Here is a 19386-nt window from a genome sequence, read left to right as displayed (position 1 = left end):
AAGAGTGTGGTTGTTTAAGAAGGTGGTACATGCAAAGGTATCATCCACAGGGATGACAGCACCCAAGGGTTGTTGGTGCTTTTTGGGTGGACAGCAGTCATGATGGGCACCTTGATTGATTTGCACTCCATACATAACCTGATGAACTGTGTATTAGCTGAGGAACTAGAGTTTCAGTAGTTTGTTAGATCAGACCATGCGAACCAGAATTTTCTTCCAACATCCATCACTGAGCCTTAGCCACCCATACATACAGAACCCTGGTTCCGGTTCACTACGTTTTTTTCTTGGATCACAGAACTGAAGACTGATGTTCACTTGCTGTCTAGTATGTTCCAACAATCAATGGATAGCAAGTTGACAAAATAAGTTATTTCACCTGTGAGTGATTGTAATATTATGCCTGATCAGTGTATATTTGGTTTTGTTACATTTTAGTCCTTCCAGTCTCCTCTTCATGAGATTGTCTTGGGGAAACTGAGTGTTTTCAGTCAGAGGCTTCTATAGATAGACCGCAACAAGAGATATTTCCATCACAATCTACAATAACTCTTTGAAGAACCCGAATTAATGAGTTACAACATTTAATTTCCCTTTTGGATCAATAAAGTATTTTTTAATTTGAATTGAAAATCTGAGAAAGCCTTTAAGTGCCACTAAAGGTATGAAGCTACTATTAGTTCTGAACAAAAAACCTTTTAAAATAAATAAGCTCATTTCTGCTTGAGGTTGATGGTGGCCCCACAGCTCACCAAGAGTTTCCCCAAACACCAAACCAGCCCCAGTGCTAACTTAACACATTTTTTTTAGTTTCTACTAATAAAACACCAACTCTACTTCCTTAAATCTGGCACTCTTTCCAACATTAACAGAACCGCCCCCCATTAGGAAGTGGCCATAGGTTAACGGAGAACCAATTAAAATGACATGTACTACTTTTAATCTGCTTAACTTTCAGAACTCACTTACTCAGTGAGTAAATGGGTATTGGAGTCAATAAAAGCAAAATAAGATGTTGAACAACATGAGCTTATTGTTCCTATAACTTAATAAATGTAGGTCAACACAAAAGAGACTGGACAGGAAGTCCATGCATGTCCCAAGGCCAAAATCACTGCTGACCAAAACAGAAAAATCTTGGAGTCCCAAAACTTTTGGGGAATTACTCTGGACTGATTAGGTCACAGAATAAGTTCCTCTTAAGTCAAATTAATACAACTTTTAAAGAGAAAACCATGGAAACAAAACATTGCACCCTCTTTCAAGCATGGCAATGGCGGTGTGATGGTCAGGACTTCTTTACTGCTTAAGGATCAGGATGAGTTGACATATAATTTCTGCTATTGACTAGATAGAATATCATGAAGAAGAATGGTAGGCCATCATATTCTGGTTATGCAAGAGAGAAATTATCTGAAGCACCATGGCAAGCCCTCCTCTAAATTCTTCAAAAATAAAATTGGCCTTCTTAAAGTCTGTGTTTAATATGCTGTGGCTGTATTGTCCTTTTTTTCAGTACCACTAAGCCACACGCATTGAAATGAAAAATATAAGATTTTCCTGAATTCTTGGATCCACATCAGCAACCTGTTGTTCTAATGTCTGTCTGTGGAAGCGTGTGTATAATAAGTTTACGCAGACGTTTCAGTTTAAAGAGGACTTTTCCAATCCACAGAGGGTCAGATATGAACGTCTGTGAGGAGCTGGTAGTGACCCAGAGCAGCTGGTGAACAGGTTCTGCTCTCTCCACCCCCTCCTGGTTCCCAGCTTGGTTCAGTCCGGGCTGCTATCATAAACAAGATGGCTGCTTGAGTGTTGACGCTGAAGTTCAGTTTTATCTCGAATTTCAAACCTAAACGCCATCTACTCCTTTAACCAAATTGCTCCTCGATGCGATAACATCCCGGTAAGTGAAAACGAGCCCCAGTTTTTCTCGCTGAGGTGGAAACGTGTGAATGTTGCCTCCATTAACCCTCTGTGGCTACCGTAGCCTGCAGCTAGCTGGCTCTCTCCCTGCTGGTGAACACTGGGGGTTTTACTAGGAGGGATTCCCCCCAGCTGGACTGCTTGTTTATGTGGAAAGAGAGGGAAGAGGAAGGATGACGTGTTCGTAGGGTAATTTGTAGATGACAAAAAGCAGGTTTGAGGATCCACCATTGATGCTCGGAGCTAACGTTAGCAGCTGAAAGCTAAGATGTTGGCAGGGGTCCGCTTTAAAGACTGGAGTGCGGCGGCTGGACACGGTTTTCTGTCCCCGTCATTTGACCGGGCTGTTACCGGCTTCTGTCAGCAGCATCCTCTGCTGACCCGACCCCCAGGAGCTGTGAGGAAGCCCTCCACAATCATCATCATCAGCAGCAGCTGAGGGTTATACTTTAATTGTTGCTTAGAGTGAAAGAATCCAACTCACTGATCTCATTGTCTGTGGTGGGAAATAAGATGGGGTTTTTTTTAAGACCACAACTAAAATTGGCCTACTTCTTAAATTGGTCTAATCTTTCACTTTCTCCTTTCTAATCTTTCACTTTCTCACTTTCTCCTTTCAGAGCTCTGGACAGGCCTCTGTTCTCCTGTCACACCATCCCTCTGCTTCTCCTCCATCTCTACACCCCTCAACGTCCCTTGACCTCCAATTAATTACTCCATATTTCCACTGACCCTCCCTCACGCAGGTCTGAACCATCTATGCCCTGTCTAATCTGAGCTGATCCTGAACATCTAGATTTGGTTCCTGGAGTTTTTATATTTTGTCTCCTGACATTAGAATAGGTCTCACTCTTTATTAGACACCTATCTTCACTAGCTCCGCATGACAAGATGCACTACTGAAAGACAGAGAAAACTTCCTGTTTGAAATCATGACACGGTCTAGTTAAAGGTTTTTGCTTCGAGTTCAAAGTTTATTTATAACTCGGCAGCACATGTTTTCTGCAGAGAACCCACTGTCTCATGTTGTCTTGAATCTGCTTGAATATATGTTGAAGTAAAAGATTCGTATTTCCAGACTGCTGTCTTCTTATTTGTATAGAGCGTCACAGAAACACTGATTGGTTTGCAAGGGTCAATGGAAATCAGAATCAACCTTGTTGGCCAAGATTTTGTGCACAAACAGGAAATTTGAGTCCAGTTTCAAGAGCTTGCAATGTGGAGACATGGAGAATAAATATTAGGGACAGGACTTTAACATGTTAATTTAGAGTAATTACTGTAACTACATACATTTTGACACCTACAAATGTTTTTTTTTATTGCATACAAGGTTCCAGTAGGAACCTTTGTATTTGTGAGTTTCTGGTACAGCCATAAATCCAACGCACAAGTGTCATCCACAAACGACTATGCGAACAGCAGCAACGAATTACGAGGCCACTACTCTTGGCCTGCTGAAGGTTAATTTTTGCTTCAAAAGTCGAACTGACGGGACGCTGGGAAAGCATATTGTTGTGCTAACAGGTGTTAGCCTATCAGCGAAGCTACTAAATCCTAAAATATATACCATACCATAGCAATACTAAACGTGTTGCTGCAGGACAGACGCACCAGTCTGATAGTTGGATAACTCCGACTCTTTTTTTATTTATGATTTATCTCTGCTCTGACAAGTAGTTTTGAAGGTTTTGTTTAAAACAGTACTGGATTTCCCATTCTAATCTTAAAACCAGACTGCTTGTTTTGCTTCCTGTCCACAGTGTCTTCCCAATGCTTTGACACATCAGTGTTGTCGATGTTGAGCTGAAGAGGCGTAGATATGAATAAGAAAACCCTGAAGTCCAGCTAGATCACAATGAACAGAGGTCATGAGTGTTACATAAACATGCTATATAGATGTGTGGGCAAGGTGTCTGATGTGGAGGTGAGCTGCTGCTGCTAAGGGTGACACCTGGTGTTTGGTTTAGGGGGAAATTACCTTTTCATACAGAGGCAGATTGGTTTTTATTTATAAATTTCCCATAAGGGGGCGGTATTATGCATAATCAGCTTTTTTTTTAAGCTTTACATCATGTTATAAATGTTATTCCCTTGTCATAAACATCTCTGGAGTGATGCTTGGATTCTGTCATGCATATTTGAGAAATCCTTTAATCTCCATGGCTACCATTCAGAACTGCCTAAACACTTGCTCTCTCTGAGCTCTGCCTTTTCCTCCTCTGTGCTTTAGTCCCCAGACCGAGCCTCTTCCTCACAGAGCAGGCCTTCTCCACCACTCCCCTACTCAGTTCCTTCAGACTAGCCAGCAGCAATTAGCAAACACCTGGTGGAACTGTATGTCTGCCAAGCTGCTAAGAACAGCTGAAAGCGGCATCATGAAGAAGCATTGTTGTGACGATGTGCTGAAGGGGGAGTGTCGGAAAGGGTTTCCACCCTTCATAAGGAGACAGAAGCCCAATTTCAAGGCGTCAGATACGTTTTTGATGCAAAGTCAAATTTCTTTTAAGTCATGTTTAATATATACAGTACTTTTATAACTGGAGCAGCTCCTCCAGTGTCACCATGCTCCTCTGCTTCACTGATTATTGCTCTGCTTGCTGTCAGTTTATTTTACATTTACTGATTTAGTGGCTTCTGAAGGCAGGTGGGCACTTGATGCAAATTTTTTGTTTCACACCTTTTTTTATTGTTTGTAAGAAAATGCATCCTTCTCCCTCCTGGTCACTGCCTTGCTCCACTTACTGTGGGTCTCCCACACCACAGACTAATAAATACATGGATATTTGTGGCTTTGTGAATGTTATAAACTTTTAACATTCTTTTAAGGCACTAAAAGATTGCTTTGTAATTTCTGTATGAAGCTGTTGTTTCTTGGATTTAACTGAACTTCGACGTACCTAGCCGAAAAAAAGTAGAACATTTTTGTTTGTGCATAATAACAAATGAAATTCAGGGGGTTTGATTGTTCTTAAATTGACTAAATTTGGCATAATGTTTCATATTGCAGGGACTTTTGCAACCGACATCCACTGATTTCTGGACATACAATGTTGTCACGGTGAGAAACAAGCAGAACTGTTCATATGTTGTAAGAATTATGCAGAATACATTTTGTGTAAGAAATCAGCAATGTTGATATAAATCTCACTCTCCCTCATGTTTTCTTTGCTTCTTTGTCCTTTTTTGCTTTTTTTTCAAAGAGTCTTGGATGTCATGGACAAGTGGCCGGAGAGAGTCAAATCCCGAAATCCAGAGCAGTTACACTGAGATTCCTCCAAACAAAAGACATCATGGAGATGAGAATAGTTCAGACGTAGGCCTGAACTCAGCAGAACCCCATCTGAACAGACATCAGATAGTTTTACCGAGGTCCTGATATCCGTTTCTTTGCAGCAATCTGAGTGTTTTTGCACTTCAGAGCTAGACATAGAAAGCAAGTAATGAATGATGCTGGCCATGGTGACTTAGTGTAAATGGCTATTAATCAGCACAGCTCAGTGACAGTATTCACTGCTCAATCTTCCTGCCCCTCTCAGTTCTCCTCTCGCTCCCTCTCCCCGTCGCTGCCCTTGTCCGTTTGGATTCGCTACCACCTCCTGACCTGTCCGACCTCCTTCCCACATCACCATGGCCACCGGCCTGGGGATTTTGAAGCTGCTGCGAGGGGTCCGCCAGCTGGAGCTTCACCGCCTGATTCTGGCATTGATAGTCTTCTGCCTGCTCTCCATGGCACTCTTGGCTTACTACGTCTCCAACAGCCCCAAAATCAAGGACTCACCACCTTTACCCTTCAGTGATTGTGGTGGAGGTGGGGGGACGCTGCTGGGGATGGGTACTGGGGCCGACGGTGGCGAGACGGGAGGCCAGAGGTCCCCTCTCTTCCTTCCAGTGCGCCAGGGGCGACTCCAGGAGGTCAAGACGATTGACAACTCCAGGACGGAGCCAGTGGTTCTGGTGTTTGTGGAGAGCATCTATTCCCAACTGGGCCAAGAAATCGTTGCCATCTTAGAATCGAGCCGCTTCCACTACCGCACAGAGATTGCTCCTGCTAAGAGTGACATGCCCACGCTGACGGAGCACAACCGTGGACGATACGCCTTGATCATCTATGAAAACGTGCTGAAATATGTCAACCTCGACGCGTGGAACCGAGACTTGCTGGACAAGTACTGTGCCGAGTACGGAGTGGGCGTCATTGGTTTCTTCAAAGCAACTGAGAACTCGCTTCATAGTGCACAACTCAAAGGTTTCCCCCTCTTTCTACACTCGCACCTCGGACTCAGGGACTACCGTATAAGCCCCAGTGCGCCGCTGCTTTACATCACCAAGCCCAACCAGGTGGAGCAGGGCTCTTTGCCGGGGGATGATTGGACGATTTTCCTGTCTAACCACTCTACATATGAACCAGTTCTTTTAGCCACCCCTAAGTCCTCAGATCCCCTGGCACATTTTGGACCTGGCCCCTTGCAGGCCCTCTATTCCACCGTGGTGCAGGACCTGGGGCTCCATGATGGCATCCAGAGAGTTCTCTTTGGAAATAATCTCAATTACTGGCTTCACAAGCTGGTGTTTGTAGACGCTATCGGCTACCTGACGGGGAAAAGACTGTGTTTGTCGTTGGACCGCCACATCCTGGTGGACGTGGATGATATATTTGTGGGCAAGGAGGGGACTCGTATGAAGGTGTCTGATGTGGAGGTGAGCCATTTACCCTGTGTTCCATATTAGCACGCTGATGTTCTGTTCGTTTATCTTGAAAATGTGACTGAGTCTGGTAGATTTAGCCGTATAAGTGAAGATTAAAAGATATTTCTTAAACATTTCTTTTTTTTTTTTTGCAATAATTCTAGTTGAGCAATTTGCAGAATTTTTCTAAAATGATATTGAAAAATATACTTTTTAAATTCTACATATTTATGTAGAATGTTTCAAGAAACATCTACAGGATGTTTCTTGAAACTGCCATTCTGTGTTGACCAGCGATGCAACACAGAATTGACTCAATCAACTTAGGATTGTTTGTGGATTAACGCTTTAATAGATTAAAATTACTTCCAGTTGATTAACTAATAACTTCCACTTGGACCTTTATTTTCAGTGTTGTAGTTTTACTATCTGATAAGATTAACTCATCAATCAATAACTTGCATCCCTAACGTTGACAGTTGCCATTGCTGATTCTTTTCTCAACTTCATGTGTGTCAAATCTATATTGCCAAGATCTTGATGAAATAAGAAACTAGATGCTAGCTGAGTTGGGATCGCATTGATTGTGGTTTTCATAGTTCTTTTTGTGGTAAGTGAGTTTTTTTCTGTATTTGGTTTCAGTTTTAGGAGATCAATGTTACTAGCTCTGATTGGTTCCCCAGAAACCGCTCCATGTCGGCTTTATGAAAACCGCTGGCAAATTCACCAACCTCCATTCTCGCTGCGTCTTTGCTTTGCTCTGACAACCGAGTGAAGAATTGGTTGCACTTCCCTTTTCCTTCCCCTTCACATGCTGCTTTTGAACCCAGCAATCTCTGTCAGCAGGTCTGACTGACGATTTCAAAAATACTGCTGTTGGCATCAGTTTTGTAAATGTGACAAAATCTTCAGCCAGTGTGACTGAATCATTCCTGCAAAAAAAAGAAGAAAAAAACAACTCTCAAATGTACTTTTATTGAAATGAGGTCCAATGTTAAGAATGCAAAATGACAAAGATGTTGGCTTCCAATTTTCCTCACCTGTAAATGGTGCTCATTAAAAATGTATTTCTATAATAAACCTTTGTTTCTCACAAGTTATTTGGGCTTTGCTTAGTTTTCTCTGGTTTTTCGCAGGCCTTGCTGAACACTCAAAATAAGCTAAGAGCGCTGGTTCCTAATTTCACCTTCAATCTGGGATTTTCCGGAAAATTCTACCACACAGGTACTAAACATTGTAAGATTAAATCGATCCTTTTCCTCTTTAATGATTCATGTCGCTCTGAGTTTTGTAGAATCTGACTCCAAGTTGGAGGAGACCATAATATTTTTTGGTTTATATGTGGGTGTTTCCAGGAACCGATGAGGAGGACCAGGGAGACGACATGCTGCTGCAGCACAGGAAGGACTTCTGGTGGTTCCCTCACATGTGGAGCCACATGCAGCCTCACCTCTTTCACAATGTCAGCGTCCTGGCTGAGCAAATGAAGCTCAACAGGATCTTTGCTCAGGTAACAGGAGACTCAGATGGAGGATGTTTGTTAAACAAACTGTTCAGTAACGGAGAAACGCCGGACAATGTTGGGTCNAATGACAAAGATGTTGGCTTCCAATTTTCCTCACCTGTAAATGGTGCTTATTAGAAATGTATTTCTAATAAACCTTTGTTTCTCACAAGTTATTTGGGCTTTGCTTAGTTTTCTCTGGTTTTTCGCAGGCCTTGCTGAACACTCAAAATAAGCTAAGAGCGCTGGTTCCTAATTTCACCTTCAATCTGGGTTTTTCCGGAAAATTCTACCACACAGGTACTAAACATTGTAAGATTAAATCGACCCTTTTCCTCTTTAATGATTCATGTCGCTCTGAGTTTTGTAGAATCTGACTGCAAGTTAGAGGAGACCATAAAATTTTTTGGTTTATATGTGGGTGTTTCCAGGAACCGATGAGGAGGACCAGGGAGACGACATGCTGCTGCAGCACAGGAAGGACTTCTGGTGGTTCCCTCACATGTGGAGCCACATGCAGCCTCACCTCTTTCACAATGTCAGCGTCCTGGCTGAGCAAATGAAGCTCAACAGGATCTTTGCTCAGGTAACAGGAGACTCAGATGGAGGATGTTTGTTAAACAAACTGTTCAGTAACGGAGAAACGCCGGACAATGTTGGGTCTTTTCAGCTCTTTCCTCTTAACCTGATTTGTTGTTTTAAACAATAAGCTGAATGTGAGAGTTAAGATTTCAGGTTTTTTTTGTTCCCTCCCAACCCCCCAACTACCTTTCCTGAATTTAGAGAAGATTCTCTGCATATTTGGCTGCTGTAAAACTGATGAAGACAGCCTGATACCGTAACGCTGCATGTTCTGGTCCACGCTTTCAATGAGTGCTGGATAAACCACTTCACTTCTTGAAGCATTGCAGCTTTACACACTTATTCACATGCTTTAGTTTCTCCTATTTGTATGATCAAAGATAGAGTAAAAATTTTACATATCCAAAAACTGTAGCAGCAAATTGTTCAGAATAGAATCATCCAGCTCAGGTCAGAACAGTGTCATGCCTCCAGCCCGAAAAAGCCGTAAATTCACCATTATGTGGCATCAGGTCTCTCCACAGCCATATTTTTAGATATTCTGTGCTCAAGCGCTGGTTTATACAATCAGTTAATTGATAATTGAAATAATCATCAGCTAATTGATTAATTGTTAACTGGAGGATTAAAAAAATGGCCATTTGCTGAAAGGACAACACAGCCAGAACAGTAATTAAGCCAAAACTGTGCCAAACATGCATACATTTAGAATAAAAAAATCTAAATATGTTCAACCCAGAAGTCCACAAGTTTCATTTTTAGCTTCATCTGATTCAAGTTCTGTAAAAAAGAAAAATCTTCTATTGCTCACGATTTGCATAAAATGTATTTATCAAAACAAGAATCAATAGATTCTTTGCATCCTTTTGCTACAAATGATCAAGCACACACTAAAGGAATGCTTTGTTGTTGCATTTTAGGCTATAAAATTGTCATTTTCATATTTGAAAAAAAGGATGTGAATTATTTGATCATTTTAAATGTATTTGTAATATTGTGAAAAAAAATTACTTAAATGAAAAATCTGCAGAATTTTAAAAATTTATTAATTGTGAGAATAGTCAATAGAATAATCGATTAGTAAAGTAATCATTAGTTGCAGTCCTGCTAAAATGAGAGCAGTACGTTGCTGTTAACACAACTCAACCCTGCTTCCAGGAAAAACCTGCTTCCAGGTTTTTCGCTAAACCAAACAGTTTAGCGAATGTGTTGCACTTATTCTAATGTCTTACTTAGAATAAATAAGACATTTTTCTTCTGAAGAAGGAGCACTGAGACGTTTGGGTTTTGCTGCCCTCTGTAGGAGCATGGAATCCCAACAGACATGGGCTACGCAGTGGCTCCGCACCACTCCGGGGTCTACCCTGTCCACACCCAGCTGTATGAAGCCTGGAAGTCTGTGTGGGGAATCAGAGTGACCAGCACTGAAGAGTACCCTCATCTGAGGCCAGCGAGGTACCGCCGGGGCTTCATCCACAACGGAATCAAGGTCAGTGCGCTCCACTGGGTTCAGGTCCCAGCCAGCTTCAGATTCTGCAGCAAGTTTTCTGTTGGATCCGATCTACAGAGATGAGGATCTCGTGACTCGATTGCGATCTTTAGTGTCACAGTTCAATTTAGAAGCCAATTTCCTTTCAAACGGTCTCCAGATTCTGTTTAAATTTTGCGACTGGCAAGAGGAAAAGACATTTAAACCAAATCTGTAAAGTTCCCTAATGTCTCAAATTTTGTTAGTTTATATTTTAATAAAAATAGCTTTTTCATAAATTATATAGCTTATTTTACCAATATTAGGTTAGCTTAACTTTTTCTTGAATAAAAAAAAAATTAACAATTATTCAAAATACATACGATGGGTGAGACGACCTTCTGCGTATTGTCCTGCCTTAAGTCTTTAATGAAGTCAGAGGAGCAGAGATGCTGATTGTCCTTCATTCTGCAGGTGTTGCCCAGGCAGACCTGTGGCCTCTTCACACACACCATCTTCTATAACGAATACCCTGGAGGCTCCAAGGAGCTGGATAAGAGCATCAAAGGAGGAGAACTCTTCCTCACCGTTCTCCTAAACCCTGTAAGTCAACTCCACTCTCATATAGACGCTGCACCGCAGAGCTGCTTAAGTTCACGTCATCAGTAGTAACTCGTGCCACACTGCAGATGGATCTGTAGGCTCTGTCTACAGATGCATCAGCAAGTTCCAGCTGTTGATGTGTTCGTTGTTAGAGTTGTAGAGAAGTAGTAGAAGAAGAAGACAATGGCTCCGAAGCATTGGTCATGTCAAGACAACAGGGATCTGTCTCAGCAGTTCAGATTCCCAGGAAATATCTGGTGGTGTGTCTGGTGCACTATACTGGAACTGGATTCATTTATTCTGACTGGAGATTCTGTAAAACTTTAGTAATCTTTGAAGGGGGAGGAGCTTTTGAAATGAGGTCCAGGTTGAAAACTACACCACCTACGATGTAGACTTGGTTTGATTTGTAACATTTGCAATGTTACAAATGTTGTAGTTCTCTCGCGATACATTGTGTCAAACAAATAACCCTCATCTTTCTCCCAAGAACCACTGAAGAAAATGACACGAACGAAGTGCAACTTCCTTCCTCCCAAAATATAAACACAAATGGAGTGGTAGGCTAGCGTGTTTGTATTTAGGACACTTAAACATGGACAGAATTCTTTTACATTAAAGAACGATGGTTCTAGAATACAGTTTCATTTGTGAAGCCTTTACAGCCTTAACTCTAAAAGTTCTTACTTTTTGTACTTGAGGTCCCCATTGGACACTATATCTGGACAGAATTGCTATCGTATGAATGATTGCTTTTTCAACCCTCCCAGTTTCCCACATGACCAATACGCTCATTCACTGTCCATGCAACGCAGATCAGCATCTTCATGACTCACCTGTCCAACTATGGAAATGATCGTCTGGGCCTCTACACCTTTGAATCTCTGGTGAAGTTTGTCCAGTGCTGGACAAACCTCAGGCTGCAGACCCTACCTCCCGTTCAACTGGCAGAAAAATATTTCCAGATCTTCCCAGAAGAAAGGAACCCACTCTGGCAGGTACAGTTTTGAGAAAAGGAAATGGAAATAATAATAATAATAAAAAAAATATGTATTTGACATTTCTACTGAATGTAAAACAAACAATTATTTTTTTTAGAACCCGTGTCACGACAAAAGACACAAAGACATCTGGTCCAAAGAGAAAACCTGTGACAGACTTCCTAAATTCCTTATTATTGGACCACAGAAAACAGGTAGCTCTCCTCATCTCCATTTTCAGTCATTTTTCCTCTTTAGCCTTTTGAATTTCATCATCGTTTCCTCCATCAAGGCACTACAGCACTTCACTCATTCCTGAGCCTCCACCCGGCCATCACTGGCTCCTTCCCCAGCGCCACCACCTTTGAAGAAATCCAGTTCTTCAGTGGACTCAATTATGACAACGGGATTGACTGGTAGATCTCATTAGCACATGCTTTACTCCACTTTTAGATTCTCCCTGTCCCAGACAAGAGACTCAATATTGCAACATTCAACATTACAATCACATAATTACATATTCCAAATGTAATGCAGCCTTAATGATCATGGATTTGAATGATTTTGTTTTTGTCTTTTTCTTTTTTTCTTTTAGGTACATGGAGTTCTTCCCATTCCCCTCCAATGTCAGTGCAGACTTCATGTTTGAAAAAAGTGCCAATTACTTTGACTCAGAAATGGCTCCCAAACGAGCAGCAGCACTGTTACCCAGAGCCAAAGTCTTGGCTGTGCTCATCAACCCGTCTGACAGAGCATACTCCTGGTACCAGGTACGATACCCAAATGGACCCATGGACAGCTTCCAAGTTAACTTTTTTCTTTTCTTTTAGTAAAAATCTGAAAAATGTGGAGTGCATTAGTTCAGCCCACCTTAGTCAGGAATTTTTAACTTTTGAAACCAGAATCTGTTCTGCCTTAAGTTACTCATATTATCTATATTAGCTTGCACAAGGTTTCAGTTAGATTTTTTTGTTGTTGTTTGTGACTCCAGCACCAGAGAGCCCACCAGGACCCAGCGGCGCTCAACAACACCTTCCATGCAGTGGTAACCGCAGCCGCCTCGTCCAACAGAGCCTTGCTAGTTCTGCAGAAACGGTGCCTTTATCCAGGGGCCTACGCCTCTCATTTGGAGCGATGGCTGCAGTATTACCAACCCAGCCAGGTAAAACTGGTTTATTATTACAATAACCATCATATAAAACAATGTTGAGGATTTTTTTCTGTAACTCTTGTTGAAGATGAATTAGTTTCTCTCTCCAGTTTTAAATCTGAATCTTCCCTCCAGATTGACTTTGCTCTCCTAGAATCCTCTGACTGTTTCTGTTTCTGTTCCTTCGCTCAGCTGCACATTGTGGACGGGGCCTTGCTGCGCTCCAATCCTGTTCTGGTGATGGAGGGAATTCAGAGATTTCTGGGTGTTACTCCCATCTTCAACTACACACAGGCTTTAATGTAATGCAACACACAAATCCAAGCTGCAACCAAGCAGTTTTTAGAAACCTACAGAGTTTAAGGGAAACTCAAACTTACTTAAATTAGCTTTTTGTGTAAATGTGGAAAAGTGCATTCAAACAAGTGTTGAGTGTTAATATTTTTGAGACTTTTAAACCTTCTGTTCATTGGTTCATATTAGAGGCAACATGTCATGTTTCTAATAGTTTCTTGTTGGAAGCTACCCAGCTAGCATAGCAGTCTCATCAGGTCAGCAATTAAACCAATCTAAGTTTCTGAGACAACTCAGAAATCCAATGTTTCTCTCGTCATTGAACGCGTCAATGCTAGAGAACATACAGATATTTATTTACATATATTGAAATATCTTGAGATTTAGTTCATTAAAAAAAATCAATTAGTTATTTTAAAAGCTACAAAGAGGTTATTGCCAGTTATGTTAGAAAACTTCTTTCTCTTAAGCTCAATTGACAGAAATAACAGAAGATTTCAATGAATTATGACTCCATCCTATGGAGGACATTAATGATGGTCTTCTGGCCAGTTGTTAGGTCTGCAGTCTTCCCCGTATTGAACCAAACTGAAGTCATTTAATGACACCTGGTGGAAACCTGCACACATTCAGTTTACAACATTCATGCCCTGTAAAATTTGAGCTTATTTGTCCACAGTATTCATATTTTTTGTTTTCTTGGGTTTTATGAGCTGGAAGCCAAAATGATGTAAAAAAATAAACAAACAAATACTTGAAATTGTTTAAGCTGTGGAGCCTGAGTCTATAACCTATGAAAGTTTTGACTTTTTGAATGGAATTATGGGAATTAATCAATTTTTGAAGATTTTCTAGTTTTTTGGACAGGGTCTGTGTATATAGATAACAGGGAGGCTGAACTGAGTGCAGCAACCAAGAGTTGGGTAAGGACTAATGTCAGCCTCGTAATCTATTTAAAAATACTGATAAAACCTGGTCTGACATTTTACCAATACAACCACAGGGCTCCTGGTGTGATGCTGCCTGTCACAATAACTCCTTTTGCTGGATGATCAATTGTCCCAGAAGTTATTGTGATAAACAATATTGTTGTTTTGAGACCATTTTGAAGCAGTATAATGGCAGTGGCATTAGTAATGCAAAAACACATTCTCAATGATTAATAAACATGTAACACAGGAACTGGAAGACATTTCAAATATGCAACATAAATGAACAGAAACAACAAATAAAATAAATTATGAAGTGTCTATAAACAAAACTATCCTTCAAATAAAAGGGGGATCAGTTTAGACCAAAACACCAGACTGAAGACTTTTGTCATCCAGAGAGAAAAGAGAAAAATGATAAATCATGAAAATGGAAAATATTAAGCTGGTTTTAATTTGTCATGTGATTAATTGATTTATTGCTATTATTGTGATAGACCAAATATAAATAATTAATGACCACTCAGAGCAGGAAAGCTAAGATATTAATACAGAACAAGAAATGCATTGTTTTCTCCTTTACTCTGCAAAGGAATTATATTTCATCAGTTATTAAAATGTGTGCTTGTTTTGGTTATAATCAAATCTATGGATTAAGCTATAATAGGTTCCTGGATTCAAAGTCTTCGCAGCAGCTCTGCATTTGAACACATTCTGGTTCTTTGTGGAGGTCCGGTTCTGTTTCATGTTGAGGAGAATCCAGTGTTCCTTTAAAAAGAAAATTCAAAGAAGCAGCATTATTTAACCCAAACGCAGTGAAAGGTGTGCTGCACTGTAATAATGACCGACTGTTTGTCTGCAGGTATGACGATGGTAAAGGTTTCTGGTGTCAGCGAGTGGAAGGAGCCCGGTCCAAATGCCTTGGAAAGAGCAAAGGCAGGAAGTATCCAGAGATGAGTTCTGAGGTACATCAACACCTCCGTTACAGTAGCACTAGTTTAGCTCTAAATATCAAATGTTAGTGAGTTAAGCTGATTACATTATTTAAAAACTGGCAAAATTTAATAATGTCACCTTCCTAAAATAATCGTCTGTCATTCTTTGTCAATAATGATTTTTCTTTGGTTTTTGTGAAAATCACTTTTGGCAAAAATACAGCTGGTGCATTATGTTGGAGGTTTAATAATAAAACTAGAGTTGTCCTTGATGAGCAGCAATAGGATTGAAAAAGACTTAACATAATTGTTGTTGAAGTTATCTGTAGAGTAATGGGATCTCCTTTAAATGTGCAGAAAAATCAATCCTATAAAGGATTGCAATTTCTAGTTCTGCTGGTATGATTCGAAATGCTCAAATATCGATTTTTAAAATATGTTTTAAGTTTCATTAACACCAAACTCAATTCCAGTATAATCAACATGACCAATAGACACCTCACCAAAACTAACACAATTTTTCCTTAAAACATTTTAAAAATCGATATTTGAACATTTCGAATAAATTTCAAATTGACATATTTGCAGTATTTGTGAGTGTACTGCATATAATGTTGAGCGTCCACTCAAATCACTAGACACTGAAAGACATATCTAATCTCTAGTTTTTGTGTATGTGTTTGTGTGTTCTCTCCAGTCACGTGCCTTTCTAACAGAGTACTACCGTGACCACAATATGGAGCTGGTACGCCTGCTGAACCGGCTGGTCCAACCACTGCCATCCTGGCTTCACCAAGAACTCCAGAACTCCCGCTGAAGCCGAGGGCCTCTCGTCACATGGAGTTTGTTCTCCAGAAAACTGCTCCCAACACTTCTTACTTTTAGAGCTTCTTTTCCCAGGACTCCTGATGAAACGGGGGTGGGGTAGAGGAAAACGGGGGTAGCTCCATGAACACTCTCTTGTTCTGTTGCCGACATCGGTCTGCGGCGCAGGACGCATCAGCTGAGAATCAAAGATCCAAGGGACTCGAGCTTTAAAGACAAATGAGTCAGTGACTGAAGACTGAAGCAGTGGGTTACCTGTATGGTGTAACACAGGGGGTTAGCAGGCACAGGCATACTGATGCTCCCACAGAATGGCGTTAGGTCAGAGGTCAGACAGGTTGAAGCAGACATGCTGATCCTCATCCACATCTCTCTCTCTAAAACACCAGTTCTACTTGATAATCAGTCGGCAGGGCTCCAACTGTGGACTCAAACTAAAGGCTCTGCAGGGATCTAGTAAAATAATAAACCAAGTGATACACACACATTTAACTGGCCAACACCTGAAAACAAGCTGTAGTTTTTTTGTTTTTTGGGGGGGATTTGATCAGATTAGAACAGTTCGGTATGCGTGGCATCAGTGTTGTGATGGATTTTCAACCCTATAATCAGCATCTGGGACTCTTCATGCTCGGTGTTATCACAGCAGACACACAGGGAGGCTAATGAATATAGGGGTTTGGTCCAGTTCATAAGTGTCCCAGTGCTACTGGAGCTCCAGTTCTTCCCAATTCCACCAGTCAAGCTCTGAACTCCAGCAGCAACATTCAGAAATCTCAGCACCAACTCTTCTCTGTTGGACCAGAGGAAACAACCACTTTCATCAGAGACTGGAGTTGGACCAACAACCAATTCTTATTTTTATGAACAGCATGTTTAAAAAAAAAAGAAGAAAATTTGACCTGCAAAAAAAAAAAAAAAAAAAAGCTAAGAAAAACAATTAAAAGGTGGATTGATCTGTTGGACAGCATGGGTCTGTTATCGCTTATCTTGCTGCTGTTTTGTTTTAAATCACAGCATCAACTTATGCCTCAGCACTTTCAGGTTAAACACCTGCCTGATGCTGTGTTGACGTTCTGTTTGCAGCTCTGTTGATATAAGCTGAACAGAGATGGGACGTGTTGAGTCATTTTAAGGAGCGCTCACTAACATTAGTATTTGGAAGTAAAATTGGTGAGCGCAGCACATCTGGAACAGAACTAGCACGTTGATGCGCTAGGTCCGATGTCGCAGAAAATGTTCAAAACCCCTGGCTTGTCGAGCCTAATCAAACCTCTAAATTTTCATTATTTACAGTGTAAATTTCCTCATGGTCGCCATCTTGACTAAATCCCAAAGTTTTTGCCTGAGAATTGCGCATACAGGCATTTTTCTTTTGTTTTAGTGAGAGTGGCTGCACCCCGTTCTAAATCTGTGTACTAACCTGGTAAAGCTGAGGTCAATAAAAAATGACTGAATAAAAACAAAAACAACCAGCAGTCTGTAACATCTGGTGGCCCAAAAAATGCCACCAGATGTGGTGGCATTTTTTGTATAAAAAAATGCCACCAGATGGCATTTTTTTATACAAAAAAAATGCCATCATTTTTTTTGTATAAAAAAAATGATACCAAAAAAAAATGGTGGCATTTTTTTTTTGTATAAAAAAATGCCACCAGTGTCTACCTTCTTACGACTGACTAAAAGTCCAGCTCTGGTCCAGGACGTGCCCAGTGTTACAGTAGCTTTTTATTGCTATGGAAATGACTGTTACTGTGAACTCTTCGGTTTAACCTGTTGTGGCCTCCCCCTTTTTTGTTGCCTTTTATTTCGTTGTTTTGTTTTAGTTGATATTACTTTGAGAAAATACACCACAAATTTTAGAAGTTTGTCATCCCTGAAAATACAGATGTAGCAGGTCGAAACACAGACTGACATGTAGCTCTCTTTTTTTTCTGCATTTAAGAGTACAGAAATTCCCAGTTTTGAAATGGTTTTTATTGCTTTACGGGTGTTTGATTCTAAACTTGCATTTCCCTGGACCAGAGCTGTTTAAATCTGGTGTGTGGAAAATAAAAACCTTTTCCTGAAAGCTAATTTTCTTGACTTTAATGCTAAAGGTTAAAAAGTTAAGGAAATAAGTGAAAATGTAACTACACTGGTTCAAAACTCAACAAGGTCATCATGCACTTCAGCTGTTATCCTATGTATGTTTCATACAGGTTACATTCATGTGGATGGACAATACAGGTGACAGTTTTAACAAAACATTGACTGTAAGAACGGGTACTTTCCACTCGGTCCTCATGTTTTTATGGGATTTCCTTTGATGAGGTAAAGTGTTTGAGATGATATAGGAAGCATTTATTATTTATTAAAGGAAACACCCTTTCTTAGCATATAACAAACTTAACTGCCTCCTGTCATGGCAGCTATGTTTTCTGAGACGGTAATAAAAACATTGCAGAGAGCTGGTGTCAGGTTTTACTTTGAATGAAGTAAGCACACCACCAAGACGGAAAAGACAATTCAGCATTTCTAAAATATAATTTGGCAACACACTGAGGGTTTTACTTCACTATGACCCGCACAACCATACATTGGTGTTCAAGTAAACGGTTCAAAGACTGATTAAAAGCTGCTGTTTTCTTCTTTTCAGTTTTTGTATTGATGTAAAAAAAAAAAAAGTTAACACTGTTTAATAAAATTTGAGAGAGGCTGAAAGAGAGGTTTTTTCTTTGCTCATGCTCATTTATGTGAAGTTCTACTTAAAACCAAACAACTCCAGCAGTTTACAATCAATGACAGAAATGTAGCTTGTTTATTTTAGCAGACACTACACATGTACTCCACAATATGCTGGAAGCCACGCAAGAACCCGAATTTGAATGTGGGTTATTAACTACACAGATTCATTAATCAGCAACCGACCTATAAAGTGGTGTGTACAAATCTTCACCCTCTTAATGATTTCCTTTATTTTTTGCATGTTAGCACTTAGTGTTGCAGAATATCAAGCGAGCTTAAATATTAGGCAAAGACAAGTCAAGAACAAAATAATTTTTAAAATAAGGTGTTTTCTATCGAGGGAAGGGGAAAAAAATACAAAACCACATGACCCTGGAATTGTGATTTCAGTCCCTGTTGAAAGATAAGTGGTTTCACCTGGTTGCTGTTTCTAGCCACACCCAGGCCTGATTACTACCACACCTGTACTTAAATATGAAACATCTGACAAAGAGAAGCACATTCTGGTACAGTAATGTACTAATTTCGTTGTTTGCCAACTGCCAAAACCCACCAACAAAGAAGTGAACAAGCAAAAAATACCATTAAGCAACAATTAAGAAAGAAAGGGTTGACAATACCTTAACTTTTGACAAGTCAGATGTGCATTTTAATTAATGTTATTTCACGTGACCTGGTAAGAATCACTTCTTTCATAGCCACAGACGAATTAGTCACATTTGTACTGCCCCAAAGTGGAGCACTTTCTGAGTATATTCAAGACTGTGCTCAAGT

General features: G+C 40.4%; 1 protein-coding gene across 2 annotated transcripts; it reads left to right on the top strand.

The window, feature by feature from the left end:
• The first annotated feature begins 1698 nt into the window (after nt 1-1698).
• ndst2a (N-deacetylase/N-sulfotransferase (heparan glucosaminyl) 2a) lies at nt 1699-16811 on the top strand. Of its 2 annotated transcripts, XM_007575508.2 has the most exons (16): nt 1699-1906; nt 2547-2672; nt 4937-4987; nt 5130-6627; nt 7752-7839; nt 7971-8125; nt 10005-10190; nt 10644-10772; nt 11588-11770; nt 11871-11967; nt 12045-12168; nt 12348-12522; nt 12744-12914; nt 13095-13204; nt 14988-15090; nt 15758-16811. In XM_007575508.2, the coding sequence occupies exons 4-16, from the start codon at nt 5557-5559 to the stop codon at nt 15875-15877; spliced, it is 2712 nt and encodes a 903-aa protein (XP_007575570.1). In that variant the 5' UTR covers nt 1699-1906; nt 2547-2672; nt 4937-4987; nt 5130-5556; the 3' UTR covers nt 15878-16811. The 2 variants fall into 2 exon arrangements, with proteins under 2 accessions (XP_007575570.1, XP_007575569.1); XM_007575507.2 differs by lacking the exon at nt 2547-2672.
• The last annotated feature ends 2575 nt before the right edge of the window (nt 16812-19386 follow it).

This window comes from Poecilia formosa, unplaced genomic scaffold, assembly GCF_000485575.1.
Source record: "Poecilia formosa unplaced genomic scaffold, Poecilia_formosa-5.1.2 Scaffold380, whole genome shotgun sequence".
NCBI lineage: Eukaryota > Metazoa > Chordata > Actinopteri > Cyprinodontiformes > Poeciliidae > Poecilia > Poecilia formosa.
Note: the sequence above shows the minus strand (reverse complement) of the source record. Positions and strands in the feature narration are given on the sequence as shown.

Coding starts and splice junctions, on each gene's coding strand:
- ndst2a (XM_007575507.2), top strand. CDS start 5,557: ATGGCCACCGGCCTGGGGATTTTGAAGCTGCTGCGAGGGGTCCGCCAG. Junction 6,628..7,751: donor TGAAGGTGTCTGATGTGGAG/GTGAGCCATTTA, acceptor GGTTTTTCGCAG/GCCTTGCTGAACACTCAAAA. Junction 11,968..12,044: donor TATTGGACCACAGAAAACAG/GTAGCTCTCCTC, acceptor TCCTCCATCAAG/GCACTACAGCACTTCACTCA.